At 42.6% G+C, this 25,074-nt stretch overlaps 1 protein-coding gene across 1 annotated transcript in view; it reads right to left on the bottom strand.

Moving 5' to 3' along the window:
* The window catches only part of PRELID2 (PRELI domain containing 2), a 176,802-nt gene that overhangs the window by 105,547 nt on the left and 46,181 nt on the right, over positions 1-25,074 (bottom strand). The window contains exons 2-3 of the mRNA XM_069244690.1: positions 17,667-17,724; positions 6,543-6,616 (exon numbers count right to left, since the gene is read on the bottom strand). Coding sequence (XP_069100791.1) covers positions 6,543-6,616; positions 17,667-17,724 — 132 coding nt within the window. The remainder of the gene's footprint in view (positions 1-6,542; positions 6,617-17,666; positions 17,725-25,074) is intronic.

Genomic DNA, 25,074 nt, shown 5'->3' with positions numbered 1-25,074 from the left:
CGCACTTTGGTCCGGGTCCAGTACGAACTGTACTTCCTCCACAGTGCTTAATGTTTTCTAAGTACTCTTTCCCTTAAAGCCTTGAAAATCGTATCTCTGGTGCTCCTTAACCTAATTAGGATGCAACCAGAGAAACTGTGCATTAAATATTCTTGCAGCTTTTTGAGTGGCATCCTACCAAGCTGGATGTTATGTGTTTTTACCATGCAATTATACCCTGAGAGGGTGGAGTAATATAATGGTCTAGTGCTAGGATGGATGGGAGGTTGCCTTATTGAAACAAGATTTACAAGACTTTGGATTCTTTGACTTTACAGTTTGCGGAGTTAGCTTTGAGGTAGTCTCAAGGATGGACTGGTGTGTCTTTTCTGGTTCTTGTTTTTAAGGTTTGAGTATTAGGTATGTTTTTGTGCGGACTAGGGTGGTTGAGGCTATATAGGGCATGGCACCTTTCTGATGTTGTGGCCTTTCGTAGAGGGATGGTTTGTCTTGAATTGTATTCCCTGCATTTACAATGAGGGATGAGTGCAGATTAAGAGATGTGTGTTTGGAGCTCTATACCAGTGATGACTCATGCACTGTTGATGCTGTGGTACAACTGTAGAATACATGTCTGCAAGTGTTCGTTAACTTCATACGGATAAAGGGTATATAGGAATACTGTGAAACTCTAGGGTGTTATGACCTATCCATCTTATCTATACCATTAGTCATTTGTAAAATGTTTCACATGACATCTGTAAGTGGCCACTTTGCTATAATTATGCCCTATAAAAAATGCTTATTGCAGAACCCTCAAAATATCACACTCTCGCTACCCAGAACGCCAGAGATATTGTGCTAAAGTCAGAGTTGGGTCACATGAAGCTCAGATTATCAGGCTATATTAAGTGCACTAAACTAAGTGTGCCTTGTTGGACAGGCTGTTGAGTTCATCAATAACAGGAGGTGCAAGAAAACACCAGACTCCACTTCCCTAACTTTATGTGGAAGTACCCTTTAAGCAGGAGGAAACGGCTCTTCTAACCTCCAAATCTGCCCAACGTCCGTAAACAAGTGCCCGGGAAACACCATCAACCACAGCCAATACAGTATCACTAACTTTTGATTAAAGTGTAAACCATTATGGATTTTTATCACAACATGTCCCAAACTGTTGAATTACTATTTTTTCTAAGTGTCTCATCCGGTAGGTTTCTACTGAAAAACATGTTTACTACATGAAGGCCCTTCTAATCTAGTTTCCGTTACATCAGGTGTATATGCATATTCAAAAGCTTCTTCTGATACTCCTTGAAATCCCTCATTTCCGTGCACCCCACAATGGAAAAGTGGGGGGGGGGCAAAAGACTGTTAATCATTCAGTTACCTAACATTAGAAAAGGAGCATCTGTTCGAAAGAGGTGTGCCAATGCAATGCAGCATGCATGAGCCATTAACAGAAAGAAACCTGATTCAGACAGCCAATTTCCAACCATTCCTACTACTTTACATTCGTCTTTTAGGCTATCAGGTGAAGCAAAACTTTCAGATGTATGTTACTGGGCCTAGGGACTAACAGTGAGCAAATTAACATGAAGAGGGTAGTTGGGAATAAGAAACATACGTGAACTATGGACGAAAGAACTACTGAACTGACCAACTCAGTAAGGAAGATATGACCCATGCTTAGAAGGTCCAGGAACTGTGGCTATGAGACTGACAGACTCCTGGATTAAGGAAGGGGTTGATTTTCACAGCTGAACAGGAACGTTTTGCACCCTTAATTCTGTTAATTTTGAAAGCAGCTTTCGAGACATTAAGTACAAGATCAGCTCTAAAAAAATATTTTAGGGAAGTTGCAAGGGCAAAAGCCATAAGACTGGAAATGTTTTTGTTTTTATGTTTGTAAAGGTATGGCCCATTCAACTGGCTAAATCCGCCATCAATACAATTGTTTCCTCAATAAAAAAAAAAACATTTTAATTTTCCTAACCAAAATATAAACTGTTTAATCAAATGTTGTATTTTTAAAGTTTCTGATTGTGTTTTTTTCACACCATCTAACCGGTTTGCTATTTTACTCCAATTTCCTCCTGTGTTTGATTTGCTTGTATTTGTTTCGATCAGAAATACGCACCCGCAACTCTTCTGGTAATTCATGCAACCTGGGCTAAAAGTACGATTATTTGTCCCAGAGGAAATGTTTCCGTGTGTGTGTTGCATGCTTTTTTTTTTTTTTCCAATTTCCCAGCGAAAATATGAAGTTTTAAGTGGAAAATCAATTTTAAAAAACAGTAGATAACTGCCGTGTTCTCTTTTGTAATGCTTTTTACTATTGTTTTTTTTAGAAATAATGTTTCAGTTGCTTAATTAAGATAACTCTGAGTATACACAATTTTCAACCACTAGCTTTATTCCTCGAATACAGTGTCACTATAAGTCAAGTAGAACTCTGCACTTTCTATTTATAACACATGTTAATGCCCCGTGCACATCTCTTGCACCTTTCAGCCCGGGATTTGCGATGCAGAGGCAAACACGTGGTCAGACAGTATGCAGGACAAGGTGTACTAAGGGGTCCATCTGTTTATCCTTGCTACACTCATGTTACAGTGATGCACGAGCCCTGGGAGCAACACAAGCTCTCTTCTCAGCCTCAGCGTCTCCATACAATCAATCACAACATTCAGCTCTCCTCTACTCATCCCAACATTCACCTCTATAGTGTCCAACCCACCATTCCACTCCACTGTGCTCACCCCAACATCCCACTCCACATTCATGTACCAATATTCCACTCCACTGTATTCGTACCAACATTCCACTCCACTGTATTCGCCCGAACATTCCACTCCACTGTACAAGTACCAATATTCCACTCCTCTGTACTCATCCCAACATTCCACTCATCTATACAAGTACCAATATTTCACTTCACTGTACTCATCCCAACATTCCACTCCACTGTATAAGTACCAATATTCCTCTCCACGGTACTCATCCCAACATTCCACTGCATTATACACACTTCACTATACAAGTACCAATATTCCACTTCACTGTATTCGTCCCAACATTCCACTCCACTGTACTCATCCCAACATTCCACTTCACTGTATTGGTCCCTACATACCACTCGACTGTACTCATCCCAGCATTAGACTCTACTGTATAAGTACCAATATTCCACTCCACTGTATTCTTCCCAACATTCCACTCCGAAGCAGGGAGCCACGCGGACATACAGCAACCACAGGATACTATTCATGCCCCTTTGAAAAATCGGACAACAGAGAATGGAACAGCACACACAACACCTCACCATGCACAATGCTTTCACAAACCCAAGAGACCGCACTTCTGCATGTGGCTCATGCGGCTCTGACAACCTGATGCAGCATTCCAAATAAAAGCAATACACCAATATCAGCCCTTAGCACAGGATGTACAGCCTGAACACCACTAGTTTTTGCAATCTCACGTAGACTCTCATGACGGAAACCATTAACAATCTAGGACAATTAGGACAATGGCCCTGCACTGTATGACAACCAACCCCTAGTAACATCTGGGCTTCCTGTGCACTCACAATTCAAATACAATCAAGAGAACAAGTCCTTGTCCAATTTGCGCTTGCTTACTGCGATGGAGTGGTGCCACATGACAGAAGAGATGCAGTGAAGTGGAAGGTGATGGACAATGGATCCACGCTGAACTTGAAGTTGAACTAATGACCTCCAGTGTTGGCTTCTATAGTCAGAAAGAACAGTACAAAAGAGATGCCTATGAACATACCAAATTAAACACCCCCTTTGAAACTGGAAACTCTCCATCTCTGTTCAATCTTCTTTACAGGGTTGGACAACGCAAGAATCCCACATTCATACTTGATTTAGGTTCGTTTATTTTGTTGTTGCAGAAAATTACTTACAACATCACAACTGCTTGTAAGGTACATGAAAGCATATGCAGAATAGGTACTGGCGCACACACAGTGTGTTCCTTCTTGCAGAAATACACAATCCGCAATTGTCAACAGCCACTACTAGATAAAAGCTGCCAGACCGATACCAAAATATCACAGCTTGAGAATAAACGATGCACAAAAGTCCACAAGCTGGTAGTGTCACCATCACAGTGCATATGCAAACTACATTAGCACTTGGCAGCATTTTGCCAGGTGCCATCAACTGTGTCGAAAAAAATGTGACCTATCTTGGGATGTGCAACATACCAATGGCTGAAGGGTGACTGGAATGCACACTGACCTTGTACATAAATGGCTAAAAGTATGCACAACCAAAGGAAATAAGAGATGCACTGCCTACAACCAAATACATATGCACAAAACAGCATTGAGAAGAACTTCTGAAATTCCATGCAGGATTCCCCAAGGGCAACCACATCCAGATCAAATCGAATTTAATCACAAGCAATTACCAACTGAAGCTTCAAGGTAATCATAGGCAAGTAACACTCTGGGTACACTGCTAGTCGAACAAAGTGCAGCCTACCTCTAGGGGCACTCCCTTACGCACAATCAGATACAGTCAGCAGAAAACACAGACTCTAAATACACAAATGCATATATACAGCAGTTTCCTCTGACTCACTCCCATGCTGAGCTCCTGCCCAAAAAACCGTCATCAGAAGCAATTCAGAGACAGAAAGAGAAGGGCTCAGTCTTTCTTCTTAATTGTTCCTCTTTCCATCACATTTGTTTTGCTTTCCGATAGTGCACATATTCTAACAGAACTTTCATCTAAGCAAGGATGTGATTTTTCCGCAGCAGCCCCACTGACACTTCCCACTCAGCAGGTCAAAAATGTGCCTCACATAAGCTCTTCTGGCCTCCAGAAGATTTTCTGATCTAAAACTACCATGAGGCTAGTGGGGCCAACAACCCTCTGTTCATGTCTTATATCCAGAAGCAAGCTGTGTTCTGCATTCCACCAAATGAAGTAGCCTCACACATGTGCTGAGATAAAGGAAAGCAACAGGGTGATGGAATACTTGTGTTAATCTCAGCCACTGGCAATAGCTTGAAGCCAAGATCCAGTTCATCATTTTTCACCCACTACACCACTCTAAACAAAGACTCTAATGCAAATCAGTAACTACCCAGGGGAACAAATAATCTGTCCCGGCCTGTCAGATAAGGCCACGTCAAAGAGGGACCAACCCCATACCAGTTTTGCCCTACATGGGCTCATCGGTAGGGTGTAGCTCGAGTCCTGTGGCACAGTGTGCACAGGACCCAAGTCTAGGCATCCCCATCTCAGTTAGGGTGTCGACTGCAACAACAAGAAGGTAATGGATAGAATGCTTGAATAAACCTCAGCCACTGGAAATCACTCAGGCTGCATTTCAGTCCATTATTTCTCGCCCACTCTAGACAAAGGCCAGCCCTATGCAAGTCATTGTCCTTGCTGTTCCAAACTGCCAGACAAAAACAGGACATGATCCAGTCACATACCCACTATGAGCAGGGAATTCTCTGTGATCAGCCTCCAAGTCCACTTGCTCTAACACTCACCTACACCATTTCACGTGAAAGTAACATTCTGCATCTCTGCACAGACAAAACGTTGATAGGGAATTCACTACAGCACCGTTTCTGAGCCACACTGGCCATACCAAATTGTTTTTAATGTTAGAACAGATAAAGCTTGAGAGACTAAGACCCTAACTTGTACGACCATACAATAATGTTTTCAGTGGGTGCACACGGGGGCCATGTAACCAAAGCCTTTATTGCGGATAAATGACCATCTCCTGTTTATAAAAACCCTACTAAAGATATATGATAAAACAGAATTCAAAAAAAGCTTTTGGGAGTGGGCCTGGTGTTGTCATTGGTACCCACACTCATACATACTTCTGAACATTAGAAAATCACACACATATTTGTGCATCTTGGAGATCGCCATATGGCACTCGGACGAAATCAAGCAAGCCAAAATTGTTCATTCTTGATTCGCCATTTCCAGGGGATTCAGCAGTCCCTCGGAACTGCAGAATATATGTCACCAGCAAGGGATATCAGACAGGCTGTTAGACTTATACGCCACTGCTTTTCTGCGGTGGCCCAAGGTTCTAATCACAAGGCTGCAGCTCATTCACAACATGAAGTCAGGGCGGTGATTGTATGATCAAAAGTCACCTTCACAACGGGGGTCTTGCCCATATTCGCAGTCACACTCTCCAGTCAAAGGTGGTTTTGAGGGGACAGAAGTCTCTAAAGAGCTTCGAATCCACCTTCAGACAAGGGATGGCTCGGACACTCGAATCATATTTCCCACTTGTACCCGAATGGATTACTTTATCGTATGTCGAAACATTATACACTAGAATTAACTTTGCCCCTCACTGCATCAGTAATCCAGTGTGGTGTGCTTCAGTAAGAGTCTGACAACACATTTTCGTGTCCCCCTTGGCTCCTCGTTTGTTAGCTGTTGAAACTAGCTTTTTAATACAGACTAGCAAAGCAATTCAAAGGCCAACGCCTACGTGCTCTGCTTCTTTGCACACAACCACGAAGAAAAAGACAACAAAATTACCTTTCGAAGAAATTCAGGAACAACATTATTGCAGGTGGCGATCCTCCTTCTGTAGATGACACCAGTGGATACATCTGAAGGAGGAAACACACAGGTCATCTGATGAAGATCCGATTTAAAAATAAATATTTGTTACATTGTCCTCAACAATAATATGTAACAAATCCCAATGAAGAAAGATAAGCACTTCCAGGAAAATAAGACAGTCAAGTACAAAACTAAACTAGGACTGGAGATCAGCATGCAAGAATTTCAGGCCTGTAAGGCTTATCTAACACATCCACTTTTGGGTGGCAAACAGAACATTTCTGATACCAGGATTAGAAAGTGCAGGACTCCGATGAGAGGGCAAGGGTCCTCAACCATGCATGGAAGTTCAAGGCAGGTCACTGTATATTGGGAGCGTTATAAACAGGAGTCCAAATTTCAACTTGTAAATAAATATATATATTTTTTTCAAAAAATCAGTTTGGATAACAAAAAATTAACGCTCAAATTCTTGGCTAGGTAGCTCTTATTATTTTACCCAACAACCCACTAGTGTTTAGACTTGCTCTCCATTTTCCAAACAGCATTACTACCTCATGGAAACCCATTGTTCTTAAGGATCACCCTCTTTTTAAAAGCAGTTTAACAAGTAGACATGAACTCCCATACACATTTTGTGCGTAAGGTAAGGAGATACTTTATTTATGCACCTCACCCATCAAGTACCAGTGGCAACTAATTCGCTGGTACTCAAGTTGCATTCCAAATTCTAGGTTACAAATGACACGAACCAACGACATCACACAGATACTAGCTGCAGCAGCAACTAAAGACAGATATCGCACACAACCCATCCCTAAGCTGAAAGCCTCGTTTCATTTAGATTCAAGGGACCCACTTACCACACTGTCCTCGTGATCAATGTGCTTCTCTGACCAGCTTTGTCACGTCCGTACCTGGCCATGCTTTCAGACTACCACACTCCAACTCTTTCAAAGTCCACCAAGGATTTCTGCCAATCACACTTCACTCTCTGTCCACTGTGCATTCCCTTTAGCCTCACTATTCTCCCATGCATAGAGAAGCGTATCCTAACAGCTAAACTGGTAATTCATGATTTGGCTGCAGAGCTGCTCCAAGTCAGCTGTGTACTTGGAAGATGTTAATGCATGAACATCAAAGTAATGATTTTAAATGGTGGTAAGGGAGATCGCCTCCTCTTTTCAACAAGCAATGGCAAAGCCAATAGGTCTCGCCTATGCAATAACTAGTAGCTTTGCCAATGTGCTTTAGCCACATTTCACACCAGAATGGCTGCTGTTCATCAAGTCAGTGTTGTGGAGGAGTTTGAAGATAAGCGGTATAGAGTGGAGTGGTGGAGTGTGGAGGGGCATGGAGCAGAGTGACCCAGAGTAAAGTGGTGTAGAGTGGCATGGAGTAACAGAGTGGAGGAGCGCAGACTGCAGCAGAGTGGCACAGGGTGGAGTAAGCATTGGATGGTATCGCACTGCCATTACAGACAATACATTTGCAATTGAAACAACCATTACATTTGCATATGTATATGTATATAGTACTATTAATAAAACCATATAGCACACAAACGATAATGAGTGGAAATGGCATCACCTTGTGTATTGATTGATTGTTCCCACCACACTTCAGAATTGCAAAAAAAGTGCTTTATTTAATGCTTTTCTAATTCTGATATATTCTGAAATATTTGCACACTTAATTTAGAGACATTTACATTTTGTTCTGTGCTAGACAAATACAGCTTTCCTTTCACACTCCCAGATAGCCACATAAATACTCTCATTTTGAAGTCGGAGAAAGGAAAGTGAAAACCAAGGTCTCTGGCAGACAGTGCTTGACATTTGACCTCTGTTTTTGAATTCACAGCAAATGTGACAAAAACTAAATTTTAAGGCCTGTTTACAGAAAGGAAGCACTCATGGAAGAATGTGGTAAACAGGCTATGGTCAACGGGAGGGACAAAGACATACTGGACAGCCTAAAACAAATAAAGACAGCACATAGAACACAAGCAAATGTAAATTACAAAGTCAACAGGTATGGGTGGAATGCATTCCTGGGTCAGCTTTCAGAATGTCCTCAAGAAGGCTTTAGCAACCAGACAGCTGCACCGTCTGGCGGGCTTTGACCTAAAAACAATCAAAGAGGAAGACAGGGAAAAGTCCTCAAAACTGTTTGGAGAAAACATGCGACCTTGCAAGAATATGGCATTCTGGTAAAGACATGGGAAATGTAGAATTTTCAAGAAGAGATTTTGTAAACAATATTTCTGCAGATTGATATTTTCTACCTTAAAATCTATACATAGATCCTTACTGACTCGTATCCAACCCAAAGCAATCAGTCTGCAAGCTTCGTCAAAGTTTCACATTTTGTGTACTTTGGATATTCTTCGAATGTAATAACTCAGAGGTTCCAAAATAACACGTTTGTCTCCCGACAGCGGCAACAATCTTTTTCCATGAAACAGGTAGGTAATTTGTCCCAAATGTTAGAAATCAGCTTACCATTAATTGCGGTGACTGCATTGGCGAACAACTGTCTCTCCTGATCATGTTATCGTGAGCAAAAGTAAAACTAAAGTGTGCGAGGAATTTTCGAGCTTTTTTGAAAGTTTTTAGGTGAGGCGCAGGAAGCAAAACAGTGTCCAGGACCAGAGATCAGAAAAGGAAACAAAAGCAAACCCACGAGACCAAGAACAGTGACTTCTGAACTCTGGTACATTGCAATGCCAAGCAAGTGGATAACAGTGCATTATACAACTCCCAAGTAAGAAAACAAGAACGTGCCATTCTGGGCTGCATTACCTACTGCCAAAAATGGGGATGCAAGGAAAAAGAACTAGGTTTTGTTCTAGACTGTAATTGGCAGAACACCGAAAATAGCAGCTGCTAGCCTTACAAGCCTCACTTACAGACCGACTCGGAGCATCCAGTACACAGGTCTTGTTATTACACATGGAGAAGCAGTTGGCGAGTATCAGCATCTCAAACTGCAGTTTACTTTCTGTGACGTAAAACTAAACTCAAGCGTCCTGGATGATACAGACCCTTTTACCTGTGTAACTGTATCCTAATTAAAAATGAGCCAGAGAATTGTGGGGAAATTTCTATGGTGTACGCAGGTTGTATGAAACGAACCTATGTGCTTCTAACAGACTGCGGTATGGAATTCACACAGCCATTCGAAGGTACGGTAACGTTGTGTGTGAAGTGAGTGTAACAATACGCCTTGAAAGTCAATGAGCAAAAAGTGATGTATAAACCTTGGGTACGCTAATGCTTTCTGCAAAGGCAGGGGGATATCAAGCACGTTCAGTATTTAGTTCTTGGTCAAACTGAACTAATGCTGATTTGTTTTTGTTTCTTCAAAGAATGTTCAGTACGCACATGAGCACTTCTGTTTCCACATCTCTATCCCCTGGTGTTCAAGAAGTTCATAAAAGCAGGTCATAAGTCGGATTATTAACTAACCGGTATTACCATACTTGTTCAAAATTAAGCTTTGGAAAATGAATTCTTCAAAATTGGTTGATGCACGAAAAAATGTTTAAATGGCATGTTCGTTCAAAAACAAGCTGCAGGGCTCTGAAGTTTAAAAGACCTAGATTTCTTTAGGCACAGAAGACACTATTATCCCTAACCTAGAGGTTAGGATGAGGTGCTCCACTCAGATGTTAACAGTCCACTCTGTTGACAGCAAGTCAAGTCCATGCAAGTGGACTCGGGCAGACCAATCTGCGCCAACAACCTGGAACCACAGGCCCACTCTACCCCCTGGCAGCGTCTTTGCTCCTCTGAGAAAGCTCTGTTGGAGCTCTTCCCTGTAAAGGGAACTGCCCAGCACCGAACTGCAGGATACCAACGCACTAACAACAAAAATATTCATTTGTTAATCCATGAAACCTAGAGTTTTAAAAACGAACTACAAAGTAAGTTGGGTTAGTTATGGGGATGTCCAACCAGGTGCGTTCGGGGTCACTGTTTACATGTAACTTTATTCTCCCTCACAGAACCCTTTTGGAAGACAGCCAACTCATTACACGTATTGTCACTTTCAGCCATTTGATATCTAAGCTCAATTACCTTTTATTTGTGAACAAAATGTCATTTATTTACCAAAAGTAAAATGAATCGTACAACATTCTCCCCAAAGATGTTTTTAAACTACACCGTTCCTAATGCGAGTTCACTTCTGAGTGTTCAGCACAGACCGGGATCACACACATGGAGCATTTTTAAATGTGTCAGAACTAATTGGCTTGAGCTTTATTACTCATCACTGCTATTAACTTTATGAGTTTGAAATGTGAATGATAACGTTTTAGGAGTGCAGAGCTCTTTAAAGCAATATATTTATTACTTAATTTATGTTTAATTGCACAGCAGGTATGCACCTTAATTATTTCCCATAAAGCAAATGATTATATATTTAACTCATTCTTTACCCTTTAAATGTAAATTCATGTATGTTTCAAAACATTCGTTTCTGTGCAGTATCAGACACACAAATCTGCAGGGTGAATGTGTGGTTTAAATAGGAATAGAAACAATGAATACACGTGTACATTCACATCTTAAAGTGTGTACATTAGAATTGATAATTATGCTAATTTCCAATAACGTAAGGGGTAGCTTGGGGCTGTGACATCAATCCCGGTGACATCACTAGCTGTATCGCCACTATAGGATATCATTGCGCCTGTAGAGGAAGTGTTGGCCCGTGGAGGGCAAAACTGGACAGAAAAAAAAATGCAGGCAACTGATGAAGGAGCAGAAGAGATCTTTGTTCTGTCCCCAGGACAGACATTAGTGTCCCCTAAGCAGAATCAGAAAATTTTACTCCACAGAGGCAAGAAGAGGAAGGACACCGGAAGCAAACTTCACCATCGTGAACACGCCTACATCAGAGAAAGAGGCACCTAGAAGGAAGCCCGGAGATGGAGACTGGAATGGCCTGGGCAAGACTGGCGAGGTCACTTATTAGGGGCAAGGGACCAAGGATGTGTACTACACTGCAGACCTTGAAAACGTTGAACAGCCCCTAGTTGAAGATGAGATCCCACAATAGACCAGATCCGTCAGCATAAAGGGCTCCATGGATCTCAACCTGAGGTCACCCGGGCAGTAACAGCAGTGAGGCTCCCACGCACGGCAATTATGGCAGAAGAAGCTCTTGGAAAATCCACCTACGTGGAAACAAAGTACCCAGAGGACCAGACTTCCCAGCCCACAGGCATGCAAGGTAGCTGGAGAGCAGGAGCTAGCAGAATCCACAAGCATGAAGGCATTGGCAAGGGCACAGGGACTTCTACAGGTTGCTTGGATATGTGTGTGCTAATCCAGCATGGCGGGAAAAAGATGCCCACCATAGTTCATAGAACCTCTGATAAAAATCAGTGTGCACAGTAGGGGCACCAATGACGCGATGCAAGCATACATTCTGACAGACCCACTTCAAATGGAAGAATACAACGTTTGAAGCCGAAAATGGCTTTATGTTAAGTTTCCCGCCTAAAATAGTCTCTGCTTCAATATAAGTGAATGCGGAAAATATATATCCTCGTTTTTTTATTTTTTACAATCTCTGATTTTGTGTTGTAAAATGTTGGCACGAATGTACGAACAACTCTTGCACAACTCTTGCATTGTATAGGGTATAAAAAAAGGAACATGAAATCAGACAGTGAACCCTCACCAACATCAGCAAGTTTAGCAATACCCTAGAGAAGCATAGGTCTGCCAAACATTATTTGTGTTCTGATAACACTACTACATGAACGGAAAGTGGTATCTAGAAATATTTAAATGAATATGCTTTGTTCCAAAAACAGAGAGTTAGATACACCCTCACGATCAGGACCTCAATGAAAATGCAGCAGGCACAGCTGGGACATGCAGCACAAGGGATCCCCTCAGCTGGCTGCAAAACGAAAAAAGCTCACAAAGTCAAAGGAAGTCAGATGAAATCGAAACAATTGCACGTATTGTTAAAAATCAAAAATAAAAAGTGTTAGCCTCCATTCTAAATCAAGAGCGTTGGCTCCCAGGGCTAGTGCAGCCAGCCCCCTTGTGCTCAGAGTCTCAATGAATGGAAACATAGCACATTCAAAGGACACACATTTTTTAAAGATTTGTGACACTGCCCAAAGGTGCTGAACCCACTAGTTTGGTGCTTAAAAGATGCCAGACACAAGCGCTGTACCCATCTCTGCATGCGAAGACCCTCAATTAGGCCTCTCACTGTTTGGAAAGAATAACAGTTGCCAAGTTTAAATGTATCGTGGACAGTGAGGGGACCATGACAAAGGTCAGGCCTAATGTAACTGTGAGCGTGCATGCAGAAGCCATTACCCCAAAACCTCTGATGCACGGACAGGAAGATGCAACATGGAGCGGTCAAGAACCTCCAGAGGCCCAGAAAGCAAGGCCAGCCAATCAGACCACAATGACTCGGGGAGTGGCAGCTGGTGCAAAGTTTTAGTCAAAGAACGCAACTTGTGCTCCATATGCAGCGGTAGCGGCAAGAAGCACATACAGTGCAACCCTGCTAGACAGTGAATTTAGGGATTAGGTGAGGTTCAGGGTCCAGGGATCGGAGGTCTGTGGAGCAGCCCATACCACAACACCCCAACAGCTGCTGACAGCAAGACCTACAGAGCGTGCAGCCCAGATCCCACGTGCCCAATCCTGTATGAGTCAACACCCACAGCCCCACAATGTGGAAAGCATATTTTGTACAAAAAGTGATAATGGCTAAACCTGCTTACCAAGTTAAGTACATGTTACCTATAATGGAATACAAAAAAAAACAAGAGTTTTTTTTTTCCGGTTCCCTTCTTACAGCATAACGGTAGGGAAGAATCTGTGTCTAAACACCAGTGGGATGCATTTTGCAGCATTTTGTAAGATGTTCGTTAAGTACATTTTATCGATAGTGTGAACGGTGAATTTATTACTAATGAATTTTTATATATTATGGGTTAGGGATGTACATACAATTAGGCTAAAAGGGAAAAAAATGTCTGACTTGGAAAAGGTGCCCACTTGAGTGGCCGTCATCTAAATACATAATGCTTTTAATGAATGCATATTAATTATTATTCAAAGTATATGTGTACAGAAAATTGTAGTAGTGTGTTACATTAATGATTTCATGATTATGTATTTTTTATTAATTGTAGGCCTTAAATTAGCAAGGTTTGGGCCTAGTTTGCACAGCCTCATATTAAACTACAATGTCTGGAAAAAATTGTGGGAATTTGTGTCCAGAAAGACTGATACATTTATTGTTTGCACTGTGTTGATCAAACGTTTAGCAGATGTTTTTAACTTTCTCATGAGATCTGCTTGTAGAATCATGTTGTACTCGAAACGATACAAATGTTAACTTGATGTGTGAGACAGCGATGTTCCCAGGAACCAACAATGGATGCACTGACTGGTGTACAGATTGTTACAAAGAATATACCGGAAGTCTCTGACTATGGGAATAGGAGAAGAGGAGCCAATCATCGATGTGAAAAAGACAGTTTAGTTATATCTTACGTTTAGGGTTTAATTTTTATTGGACTAGCCATAACCGTATGATTTTCTGACCAATTACTATGTGGCAAGTTCTTTAGGAGATTTTAACTTAGCCTGACTGCACAGTGAAGAAGGCATTCTTTTCTATTCTGATTATCCCCATAAAAGGTTCTGTTTGAGGAGCTGAGCTGTTCTTGATGACTTTATTTTCTAACTTTAACTCTATAGCTTAATGACTAATATGGATGCTGTCCCTTAAGAGATTGTTTTTAAATGGTTCGGGTTGCTTAAAGTCCAGTTTCTGAGACACTCCCTTTTCATTGCCCTTTTTCTGAAGATGACCAGACTGATGTCCAACTGACGAAGAAAATCACAGCTTGCAGATCCATATTGAGGAGAGGTATAATAAAATGCTATTGTCTTGCTAGGAGTTTTTGTCCTTTGTTTCTAAGTAACAACCGCTATTTTGATAATGCCATAGTTAGATGATTCAAATTAACTTTGACTAAATTGTTTTGCATGAAGTCCAAACGTGCTATTCTAATCTGAGGGTTAGTTAGAGAGACACCTGAAATGTTAACAAATTGCATTTAATGAAGAGTTGATATTGTTCATTTGCTGAATCTATATGTATGTTATTTCTAGTGCACAGTTATTCTTGCTATTGATTTGTACTGTGATTCTTGAATGCTTAACAGTGAATGCTCTAGTTAAATTGAGATTTTAAAGAAGATTTGGTCAACTGGTGTGGTTTGTGTATGTTTACCATTTGGTGTTGAGACTATTTTACAGGATATTAGCATTGTTAATTTAGGGAAATAAACATTTTCTAACTTTACTAAAAAGTGTGGTTATTCATGGTCAAACAGGTCATAGTGTGTAAAGATTATTGATTTCCAAAAGTTTTAGATGATGTTTAGTGAGAAGGATGTGGTATTTGTAGTAAATTTAGGACTTATGGTGGAATTGTTCTAAGGGTAGTCAAAAGGACAGGCAAACCTTTAATGCCTCCCCTTATAAATTAAACTACAAGAGACCAAATGAAGACAGACGCACTAACAAAAGTAAGAGGAGAACCTGAATTCGTAAGTACGGGGACAGGGACAAGGAAGACGGACAAGGAGGCTATGTACATTCACAGCCATAAAAAATGTTGTTTAGAGATAAACGCCATAACTTTGTGGGTGTGGTGTGTATCATTCTAGAGTGTAACACAAATCATGTTTCCAGATCAATGTGGCCAGTAGCATAGGGAAGGAACCATACACCTCAGCAGAGGTCTTCAAACTGGGGATTAGGGGGGCCTCAAGTGATGGGGGGGAGGGGCGCCAGACTCTGGCCAAAAAAGCATTATACAGATAACAGGCCTCTGTTCTAAGCAAAAGCATGTTATTGCATTTTTAAAAAGGTAACAGTATTTAACTGCAATGTTTAAATAGGTCTCAACATATTTAAACATTGCCATCTTTATAAAACAATTGTGAAAAATTCTGCGGGGGAGCCCAATGATTTTTATTTTTCAACTGGGAGGGCGCAGCACTAAAAAGTTTGAAGACCACTGCACTACAGGGAAGCGGTGAAGAGACGCCAGAGAGACATGCCAGTACCGCAGAAACAGCCTGGCCCGGGACCTCGGAGTTCTTGAGACACTGGGAGAGAGGCTGAGAGGTGGGCGGGAGACTGCTACACAATTTCTCAGAAAGGCACAAAAAAAAAGCCAAACCTCATTTAAAAACAATCGCCCTATCTCTACCCCCAAATGGCTTAACGTGAAGATTTACACATAGTTACTAAATATAGGTTTAGCAGCAGTTACGTAGCAACCGGGGCAGATAGCAAAAAGGTGAAAGAGCCGCGCGACAAAGTACAGCGGAAGGGAACCTCAAGCGGACTAATGGGTGCTAATGCGGCTAAGTGCACGCGAGTGCAGAGAAGCCTGGCGCCTAATGCATACCACGGCCAAAGAGCAAACAACAAACACACAGAAGGTCCACTGCTGACAAACTGGTCGCGGGTGACAGCACAGGCTCACTCAAGCACGCTTTTCCAGGTGTGCGGAGCAGAACCGGATGGGCACGGGTTCGTTGTTCCTGTGACGGGGTGCCCTGTGCGTTCATTTCCAATTACCTGAAAAAGACGGCTCTGTGCACACACGGTGCACCGCGGGGGCCAATGTTTGCATTTGAAGCGCATGTTTCTAAATGGGAGCAAGAAAACACGGGGGACGCAAAGAGTCACAGTCCAGTGGAACGAGTAAACATTGCATTTTCTGGCAATTAATTCCCCGTGTCGTTGAGCAAAATTAAAAGCACGAAAGGCCTTATTGCTGCGATTAGTTATGAGCAGGCGTGATCCTCTTGGCAGATGGAGAGCTGCACGGCGCAGTTTCAGAAGGGCTGACACTTGCAAGCTACACTGTTAGAGGCAGCATCAGAACAAGCACTGGCAAAGCGAGTAGGTCTCACCTTTATAATGGGGGAGCTAGGCTGCTGGCTTTGTCCCCGATAGCTGGTAACGCAGTGTTTAAAAAAGCAAAAGAAAAATTGAAAACATGTCGAATGGTATCTTGAACTTGAACATTACATTCAATTATTTTAATCATTAGAAAGCCTGTTGTCGGTGACCCCGCTAAAAAGTGACAGAGGACTGAAAAATACATCACTGCTGCCCGAGGAAGAGTCTAAATTTGAAAGGAAAACGTCTGCCGTTCAGTTTCCACAAGACTTGACTCTGGCGATTTGGTATCTGCAGCAGCCCAGGGAGCAGATTTGCTCCCACTGTGTCATGCTAAACATGCTAGATGCAGCTCTAGTGAGCGCACAAAGCGCCCCCTCCCAGCGCCACAATGTGTGCCAAAGCCCGGCCGTCCGCGCAACATGTGGAAGGCGGAAATAATAGAAAACCAACAGAAAGTCTATACATTCAATCCTGTCAACATGAACCAGCTGCTGTGCTTTTGCAGACGGTAGAGGAGGAGCACTGTGAGCGCAGGGAAGGGTACATCTGACCCCAGGTCATTATGCGGCCTCTGGCTGCCTTCTCACTCTGAAGTTCCCCACTGTCTATGGCTTACTGCGACAGGTAAAACCCAGGCTGGGACGTACTAACTACGTCTTGGATGGCGTTAGATACAACAGAACCTCATACATTGTAAAGTAAAAAAGTCAAAACGTTACCATCTCATTGGGGCTACTTGATTTTTCAAAGCCTCAGTGATCTTTAAAATTCAACTTAAAACTAATGTAAGGCAGGGAACTGACCTTAAACTCTATTTCCCCTATGAACTGCCCTTTGGGGCCATTAACAGAAAAGAAGACAATTCTCACTGTGCTGCTGTTTCCTTGCTCCTTTTTAAGCATCTCGACATCAAACTCTATGATGGAAATATTAATCTTGATGGGATATAGTTTAGTACGAGGACTCATGGTATATGCCTTACTTAGTGAATTTATGAAATGTATTCATACCTCTTAATGTCAGGAAATACACACTCTATTTGACAATACAATAAAAACGTTCTCTTTCCTGCACCATTCAACGAGAGAGGCAAGATATTCAATGGCTCAGCACTGACCTGTTTTTTCCTCCACCGTCTTCACTGCGGTGACGTGCTTTTCCAAGGGCGTGGGATACTAGGCAGAATGAGACAGTGCATGGGTTAGATGAGGATAAACCACCTGAACCCCACATACATAAACACAAGGCGTTCCTCGTACTGAAAGGAGTATAGAGCTCTGACACGCATCCACGAGGCCAATATTTATTAACCAACTTCAATCATCTACAGAAATAAATTAAACTAAAATCAGGACATTTAGAGGATGGTGAGATGCAAAGGACAAATTAAAACAAAAAAAAAATCAGTTCATGCGACAAAGTGTACTGGCGCCTTAGTGGTCCCTAAATACCACCACCCATTACCTACAGTGCCTCCTCATGGAGGAATCCTAAAAAAACTATTTTCTGGAATGTGCTGTATTGTGACACGGAGAGTATGGTGAACACACATTCCACGGGTGACTTTAACAGCAGGATGGGGCTGACCACAGTAAAATAAATATCACTGGCAAAACCAATAGGTCTAGCCCACGACGCTTATGGGATTTGCTAATGTTCTTTAGGTCTTTCCTGCCAGACAGCTCAAGCTGCCTGGTTGCAAACACCTATTGTGCTTTCCATAACAGGCTCCTGTCCCTTTACTGCCCACTTTAAGGGAAGTTCTTCTGTCCTGTTTGCTTAAGCACTTCCAGAGAGAGCATGTGTTTTTCAGCTGTCTCCCTCATGTGTTTCTTATCCCGTGCCTCAAAAGCCTTCTGCTGCTCGATCTCATCCTTGTGCTTCTCTTCCTAATATGCTCTGTGTTGCGCTCTCCCTCATATGCTTCTCCCGTTGCCCCTGTTTCTCGCCCTTGTATGCTTCTCCCCGCTTTGTGTTGCTCTGTTCCTCATGTGCTGCTTTCCCATTCCTCCCCCGCACCCACTTTCATTTCTAGTTTAACCCACATTCCCACCCGTTCCTCAGTTGCCCTACAGCCTTCTGTCTTACAACAGACAACGCATAAACTGTATAGAAGACTCGACCTAAAAAGGAAGCATATATACTGACAGATAACACAAACAAAATTGCCGAAAAGAAATTAAGAAATCTATACTTGTCAGTTAAGTAAATTGAGCGGGTGCAGGATGCTGGGCAGAGGGAAGGGACAGAAGAGTGTGTGGCTGGTAGAAAATTGAGTTAACCTCAAAACACACGGATATGATGTGCAAATTAACCATCCAAGAGGATCACAGCAGAAATACGGCCAAGTTAAATCAATTTATGTGTGTGGGGAATAGGAATCACATACTAAACACAAAACTGGTGTCATACAGCTATACACTATTTAACAAAACAGAAATGAAAAAAACTATACTGCAGATATTAATTTAAAAATGAGGTTAGAATGGCCTTGTAAGTTGTTCATACTATTCACTCTCACTAATGTCCACCTACATTGATGCAACCTTACAAGGTAACAAGTATCCAACAGCGCTTACTTCATTTAACATACCCAGTACAAATTAAGGTATGCACATTTACTACAATCAAAACCTGCAAAAAAATGTTTTCTGTTATCAATATAAATCCTTTATCATGTGACCATCTAATAGGGACCAGGACGGGGCTGTATGGGTGACAAGAGTCAGTTATAGTGTGGTGGAAATACACTATCCTGTTAGCATTCCTGATTGACAAAGCTTGCAGGCTGGAATGACAATTAGTAAGGGGAAAACAATTGCTGCATTAAGAAGTGTTAATCAGGGTAGGCTTCCCATTGCTTAATTTGAGCTGGTGGGGGAACTGGCACTTTTCTTTGGGGCCCGGCAATCATTTCTCCTCATCAGACACTTTCCGAGAGGAAAAGACACACAAAACAGAAAGACAGAGGAAGCGAAAGACAGAAAATCTGTCACCAAGGGAGAAAGCAGAAACCTGTAAAAGTGACATTAGGCAGCAGGGAGTGCATGGCAGCGGATTAAAGCGGTCCGAGGTGGATTCAGGGCTAGGCTCCCTTGGTATTCGGCATAGCACCAGATGCAGGTGTCTGAGAAGCACTTTGAGCACCGCCACTTATTACTTTACAAATATAGCACTGAGGCTTCCCTGTTCATAAGGCATTCAGATCTGCTAAACTTTGAATCATTTCCACCATCTGAGCCTACTTGAGAGGAGGGGCCATGGAGGAGACTGGGCCCTAAAGAGGGGCAGTGATTAGGGGCTCCAGCACTGCCTGATGAGAGGTGTCACCCCCATGTTTGGGGAGGTTCCAGAAGATGGAATGGACTTCAACTGTACAGAGCTTCAACGAATGAGCTGTAAACCCTCACCTTTTAAAGCGTTTGATCTACCCTACAGGTCACCACATGCTAATGTCTCTGTACTGTTGGGACTTGTGAAGAGAGAGGACCGTGTGACATCCTGACATTTAGCAGATTTCGACACCGTGACCTTCAATTTCAGTAACATGCAAAGCTGGCATGCCCTAGGAGACACACAGAGCAGCTTCAGAATAATGGCAGGTTTAAGATGTTCATTTCAATGGAGTTCTGAATGGACACAACTGCAGGGTCTCAGATATACAAAAGGACCGTTCAATCTAGTTTTTATCTAGGAGAGAGGACAACAATTGGGTGCATCTGCTCCCTTCACAATGAGGTTGGGCGTGAGAGATCCTGAAAGCATGGTTTTAACCAATAAATCCCTGGACAGCATTGCATCACTGACAGGGAGAACATATACAATGGTTCACTAAATAATATACAGGTGACATTGCAGCTACACTCAAGTCGTAAACCAGTCAGCCGAACCACCACAGAATTTTAATAATATGAATTTTGGTACCATTAGAAAATGCAAAATCCACACTTAAAACCTGCAGAGTAGTAACACACTCCGTTGCAGTGTCCTTATTCACACACAATAAAGACATCTAAGTGTATATGACCGAAATAGCCAGGACTGGAAACATGGTGTTTGTGATGACATGGGGCAAGAGGACCACACTAGCCCCAACTGCCTGTGAGTTCAGCCTACAGATGTCATCTTGGTTTCTCCTCTCTGTGTTTCTCTTGAAGTCCTTCTACTTCATGATATACGTAGAAAGGGGGGACCCAGTCCAGCTGGGATCTACGGTATTCTAAAATACGCTCTCTTCCCAGGACACTATCCAAGACAACTCAAGGGCAAAAGACATTGCCGGTGGCCCTCCATGCGAGGTCCTTGACAGTTCCCGTTTCTGTTCACAGCTCAAAAATCTCACATTTCTGTCTGCAGTCTGGAGAGGCAAAAGAGAGAGCTGAAAAGAGGCAACCAAAATCATCGATAAAAATACAGATTTTTCAATCAAAACAAAGACAGGTAGCAGACCTACATTTTTTTGTATTTCAAAAGCAGCACTTTCAGCACAAAACCAAACTGAGACTAACTTGTCTCCAAAAAGAGTACATGGGGAAAAAACATCTAGTCACGCTGAGAACTAAACAGGGTGACAAATTAGGTTCTCGGTTCCTCCAGTAGGTTTGTAGTGTCCACCTTAAGGTTTGTCTCCCCTTCCCCAACACACACACACATATTGTTTGTATAACGAGAGAGAGAGAGCGAGAGACTAAATATATAACAGGTAACTGTCTATTATGGTTAATTTTTTTCTGAATTATCAGTCTCCCATTATTGCTTTAAACATGTACAGCTTTGCATTTTGTGATCAAATAACGTAGACTGATATGCCCATAGTTTAAACCTTGTTTGTATATTTGAGATTACTAAAATGGATCCTAGTCACCAGACCGTGTCCCCTGAATATTGAATCCCCTTTTCTCACAAATAGGTCAGTTGCACAGCTAAGCTTCCTCCACACTGGCTGAATCGTCCAGGTGGTAAATACTTAAACAGGAAAACCTAGAGACCCACATTATACATAAAAAGTAGTCCAGGTGCAGATCTGCCAACCTTTAATAACAATTTGCTGTATTGGAGAGAATGGTGGCCTTGTAGAGGCAGACCCAGGAGAAGGTGACTGGGCCAGACATTGATTAAGAAGCTGGAAATGGGGCGGGGCAGAGAGAGTGTGGGGTTTAAGTGTCAAGCAGAGCCTCAGCACCCACTCCCACCTACCCCCCAAAATACAAAAAAGGCTTCTGAAGCAGCGTCCCAGGGACACACGGCATAGGGGCTGTTTCAGAACCAGTAAGGGGTCGTATTTTTTGACAGCCTTCACAAAAGAGCGGGAAACCCTGCTCTGTGAAGGGGGGCCCAGCTCATCCAGTGTTCAGCGTGTGATAACGGTGAGACACCCGGTGGCATCATATGTATGAACATATCTGCAGTTTGAGAATCCTCCGTCGCGGCCCACGCTGCTACTTGGATGCACTTCCTCTGCTGGCTTCTGGATGGGATGCTGCAGGATGTTAGTAAGGTTGAAAAAGCAGGGACCTACATAGACAGAAAATCTTGTTATCTTCCTTGCCACAATATTACCAGCTCCCTCCTTCATCACCCTGGGCTCCTCTCGGTCTGCTAGTCCTCCGAGGTCTAACAGGATATTACTAAGGATCAGGCCTTGTCACTCTTAACTCGAGTGGCATTGCCCAGACCAGCGCCAACGCACGCCAGGGCTGTGGGAGCTTCAACAGCCCGAACACCGCATTGTCTAGGACAATGTGCAATAAACTTTGCCCGAAATTCTCACAGAAACATTTTGTGCATCAAAGAGATGTCATGGGGTGGGTGAATTACTTTTACATCCACTGTCTAACAATTGTGTGCATGTTTTTACACAGTGCACTAGTTTGCCTTTATCACTCTGGACAGAGAATTAAAGTTCATATTCACACCATCGAGAACCCACTCATGGTCCAAAATGTACCATGCATCCTGTCCATCGAAAGTGCTTAGGCGCCGCAAAGTGGGTGTCATGCGATATCTAAAGTCAATTGCAAATCATAAACAAAAGAAAACAAACTGTCACACAACATGCGGAGGGGATATGCTGTGCAGCTCTGCAAAGCATTGCTGAAAACGGCATTAAAAAGTTGACCAGGAGAGTGGGAAGAATCTCACGAGCTCATTGGTATGGGGCCCAGAATCTGAGGGCGTTATTTGCAATCAAAGCTTCGTTACCCAGGCAACTGAGCATTAAGCGACTACAAGGAAAACTCGGTTACCCGGACAACTGAGCTTGAAGCTGTTGGAAAACATTTTAAAAGTACTTCAAATTGTAATTTTCAATGCAGGAAACCGTTTAAAATAGCAAGATAAAGCCGAGAGGTCAGACATTCACACAGTTTCCGGCTGGATAATGGAAAGGTGGCTTCACCTAGGACACAAACTCCTCCACCCAAATCAGAACGGACAACTTCTCTCTTTCCTCTCATCACACGACCAGCCACGTGCGCTGCACCGGGGACTCGTGTGCAAGGTCCTCGGATGGCATCGGTCCCACAGACACTGATGTGAGTACATTACTGGTCATACTTTGCGTACAAAAGAACAAACAGGAGTAGGGGGAACACAAGTGATGCAAACTGTGCTGTCTTTCTCTAGATGCCTTATTCCGTGGCAAGAAGACCAGCCTTAATGATGCATACTCGACAAATTAACTTCTTAGTAAAGTTGACTACCGGAAGCTACACAATCCCCAAAGTGGGGCTGTTAATTCTGCTGTGAGCTCTACGGTTCGTTCCGCCCATCATACATTTTGGCATCGGCCTCTGACGTCCACAGTTACACATAAAGTACAATCCCAGAGGTAATTTGCCCACCAGTACACCTCACCGTCGGAAAACATGTACCACGGTTCTAGCTTATGTCCAGGAACAGATGGGCACTGTTGCCCAGGCTTAACTACCTTTTAGGATTGGGTCGTGAAAAGGAGGGTAAATGATGAACAGTAAGCGCTTCCAAATTAAACTGAAGAGCAGACGTTCAGCATTTAATTAGAGCAAGTCTCTCACTCGAAATGAAAGGATTGGGCGCCACCCTGTGGCCACATGAGTTACTCTGCTACTGTCGAAACCCAGTTCATTCCCTCTTTCTGCTACCAAGTGACATCAAGCTCAAGAGATATGTTGATTACAAGGGGGGGAAGTGACTTGCCTCCGCACACGAACTGGGTCAGAGGAAAAAGGCACTGGGCAGAGGGATTAACTCCAACTAAAATAATAAACGGTAATCACACGAGCACTTTATTTAGTGTTAGTTTAAATACTTTCTTCGCAATTTTGCCCTCTTTACTTATACATGTATATAGCGATAACGTCACGCTAGTAATGAAAAAAAAAACATACACAAAACAATAATCTAAATATTGCTCTAAGAGAGTGTTACAATCTTGTCTATACATTAGCAAAGCGCATAAATATCTTGAACAATATTATGTATCCTTTCGGAATATTTTTTATCCTGAGCTATTTCTGTAAGTGCGTGTGTGTGTTCCAAATGCTTTCATTCATGGGACATTTTAGCACCAGCCTGAGCTGAAGACTCGGTGACTTCATCACGGAAAGCTGTGCTGCTCTGACAGTGTGTGACGCAGTTGCGTTAAGGAGCTATTTAGCTGAAGAATCAGCAATCGCAGTGTGTCACCAGGTCTTCCCTTCCGAGGTGTCTTTCATTTCGTCCCAGGGTAGTTTTTAATTTCAAAACCTACCTGAGGTTCCCCTAACGATTAGCACGAGGCGAGTCTTGGGATAATGAAGTGCTAGTCTGATTAAAGTACGGGTGAGCACTCAGGATCTCCTTTAAAGTGGCGCCATTAGAAGGTAATTCCCAGGTGCTGACAGATGAAACAGCAAGCAAGATAGTATGAATGAAAACACAGACATGATTAGTTTTAGTGGGTCTCATTGCGGCCCAAATCTCCTCAATTTATTCGTGACACCTAGAACGTGTTTCTTACATGATGTTCTGCGAAGTTAATCTAAGGATACAACACCCCACCGAGCTAAGGTGTAGGTTCTAGACAACACACAAGGCTTCCATAAACCATACAAACGTATTTTGAAGAAGTATGGAAAGCCTGGTTTATACTGATGGATTGAGCGTTAATTGTTAGCGGTGAACTTTTAATTGCACAGATGCACGTTACAGCAGTGTCTTATAATTTTATGACAAGACCGGAGGCTCCTGTTATGCCAATTCTTTTCTTTTCATTTAAACAGCAGCTGTAGTGAAGAAGAAAAACTACAAAACCCATAAAGCGAAACAACAGTAGCCAATGGGAAACAATATGTAGTCTGACATAATGCACCAATCACCAACGAGCAGTCCCAACAATACTTATCTTGACTGAGAACAGCCCTCTTCTTGCTGTTCGCAGTCAAGATATGTATTATTTATTTTCTGCTCTCCCATGTGTATTAGTTAAGCGCTAAAGCAGTAATGTGTTTATTTCTCGCACGCATGATATATCACGCGTTTATTGACATTCCAGTCGGCTTGTAGAC

Source organism: Pleurodeles waltl, chromosome 7, assembly GCF_031143425.1.
Source record: "Pleurodeles waltl isolate 20211129_DDA chromosome 7, aPleWal1.hap1.20221129, whole genome shotgun sequence".
In the NCBI taxonomy this organism is placed as follows: domain Eukaryota; kingdom Metazoa; phylum Chordata; class Amphibia; order Caudata; family Salamandridae; genus Pleurodeles; species Pleurodeles waltl.
This window is presented reverse-complemented; position numbering and strand designations above follow the sequence as displayed.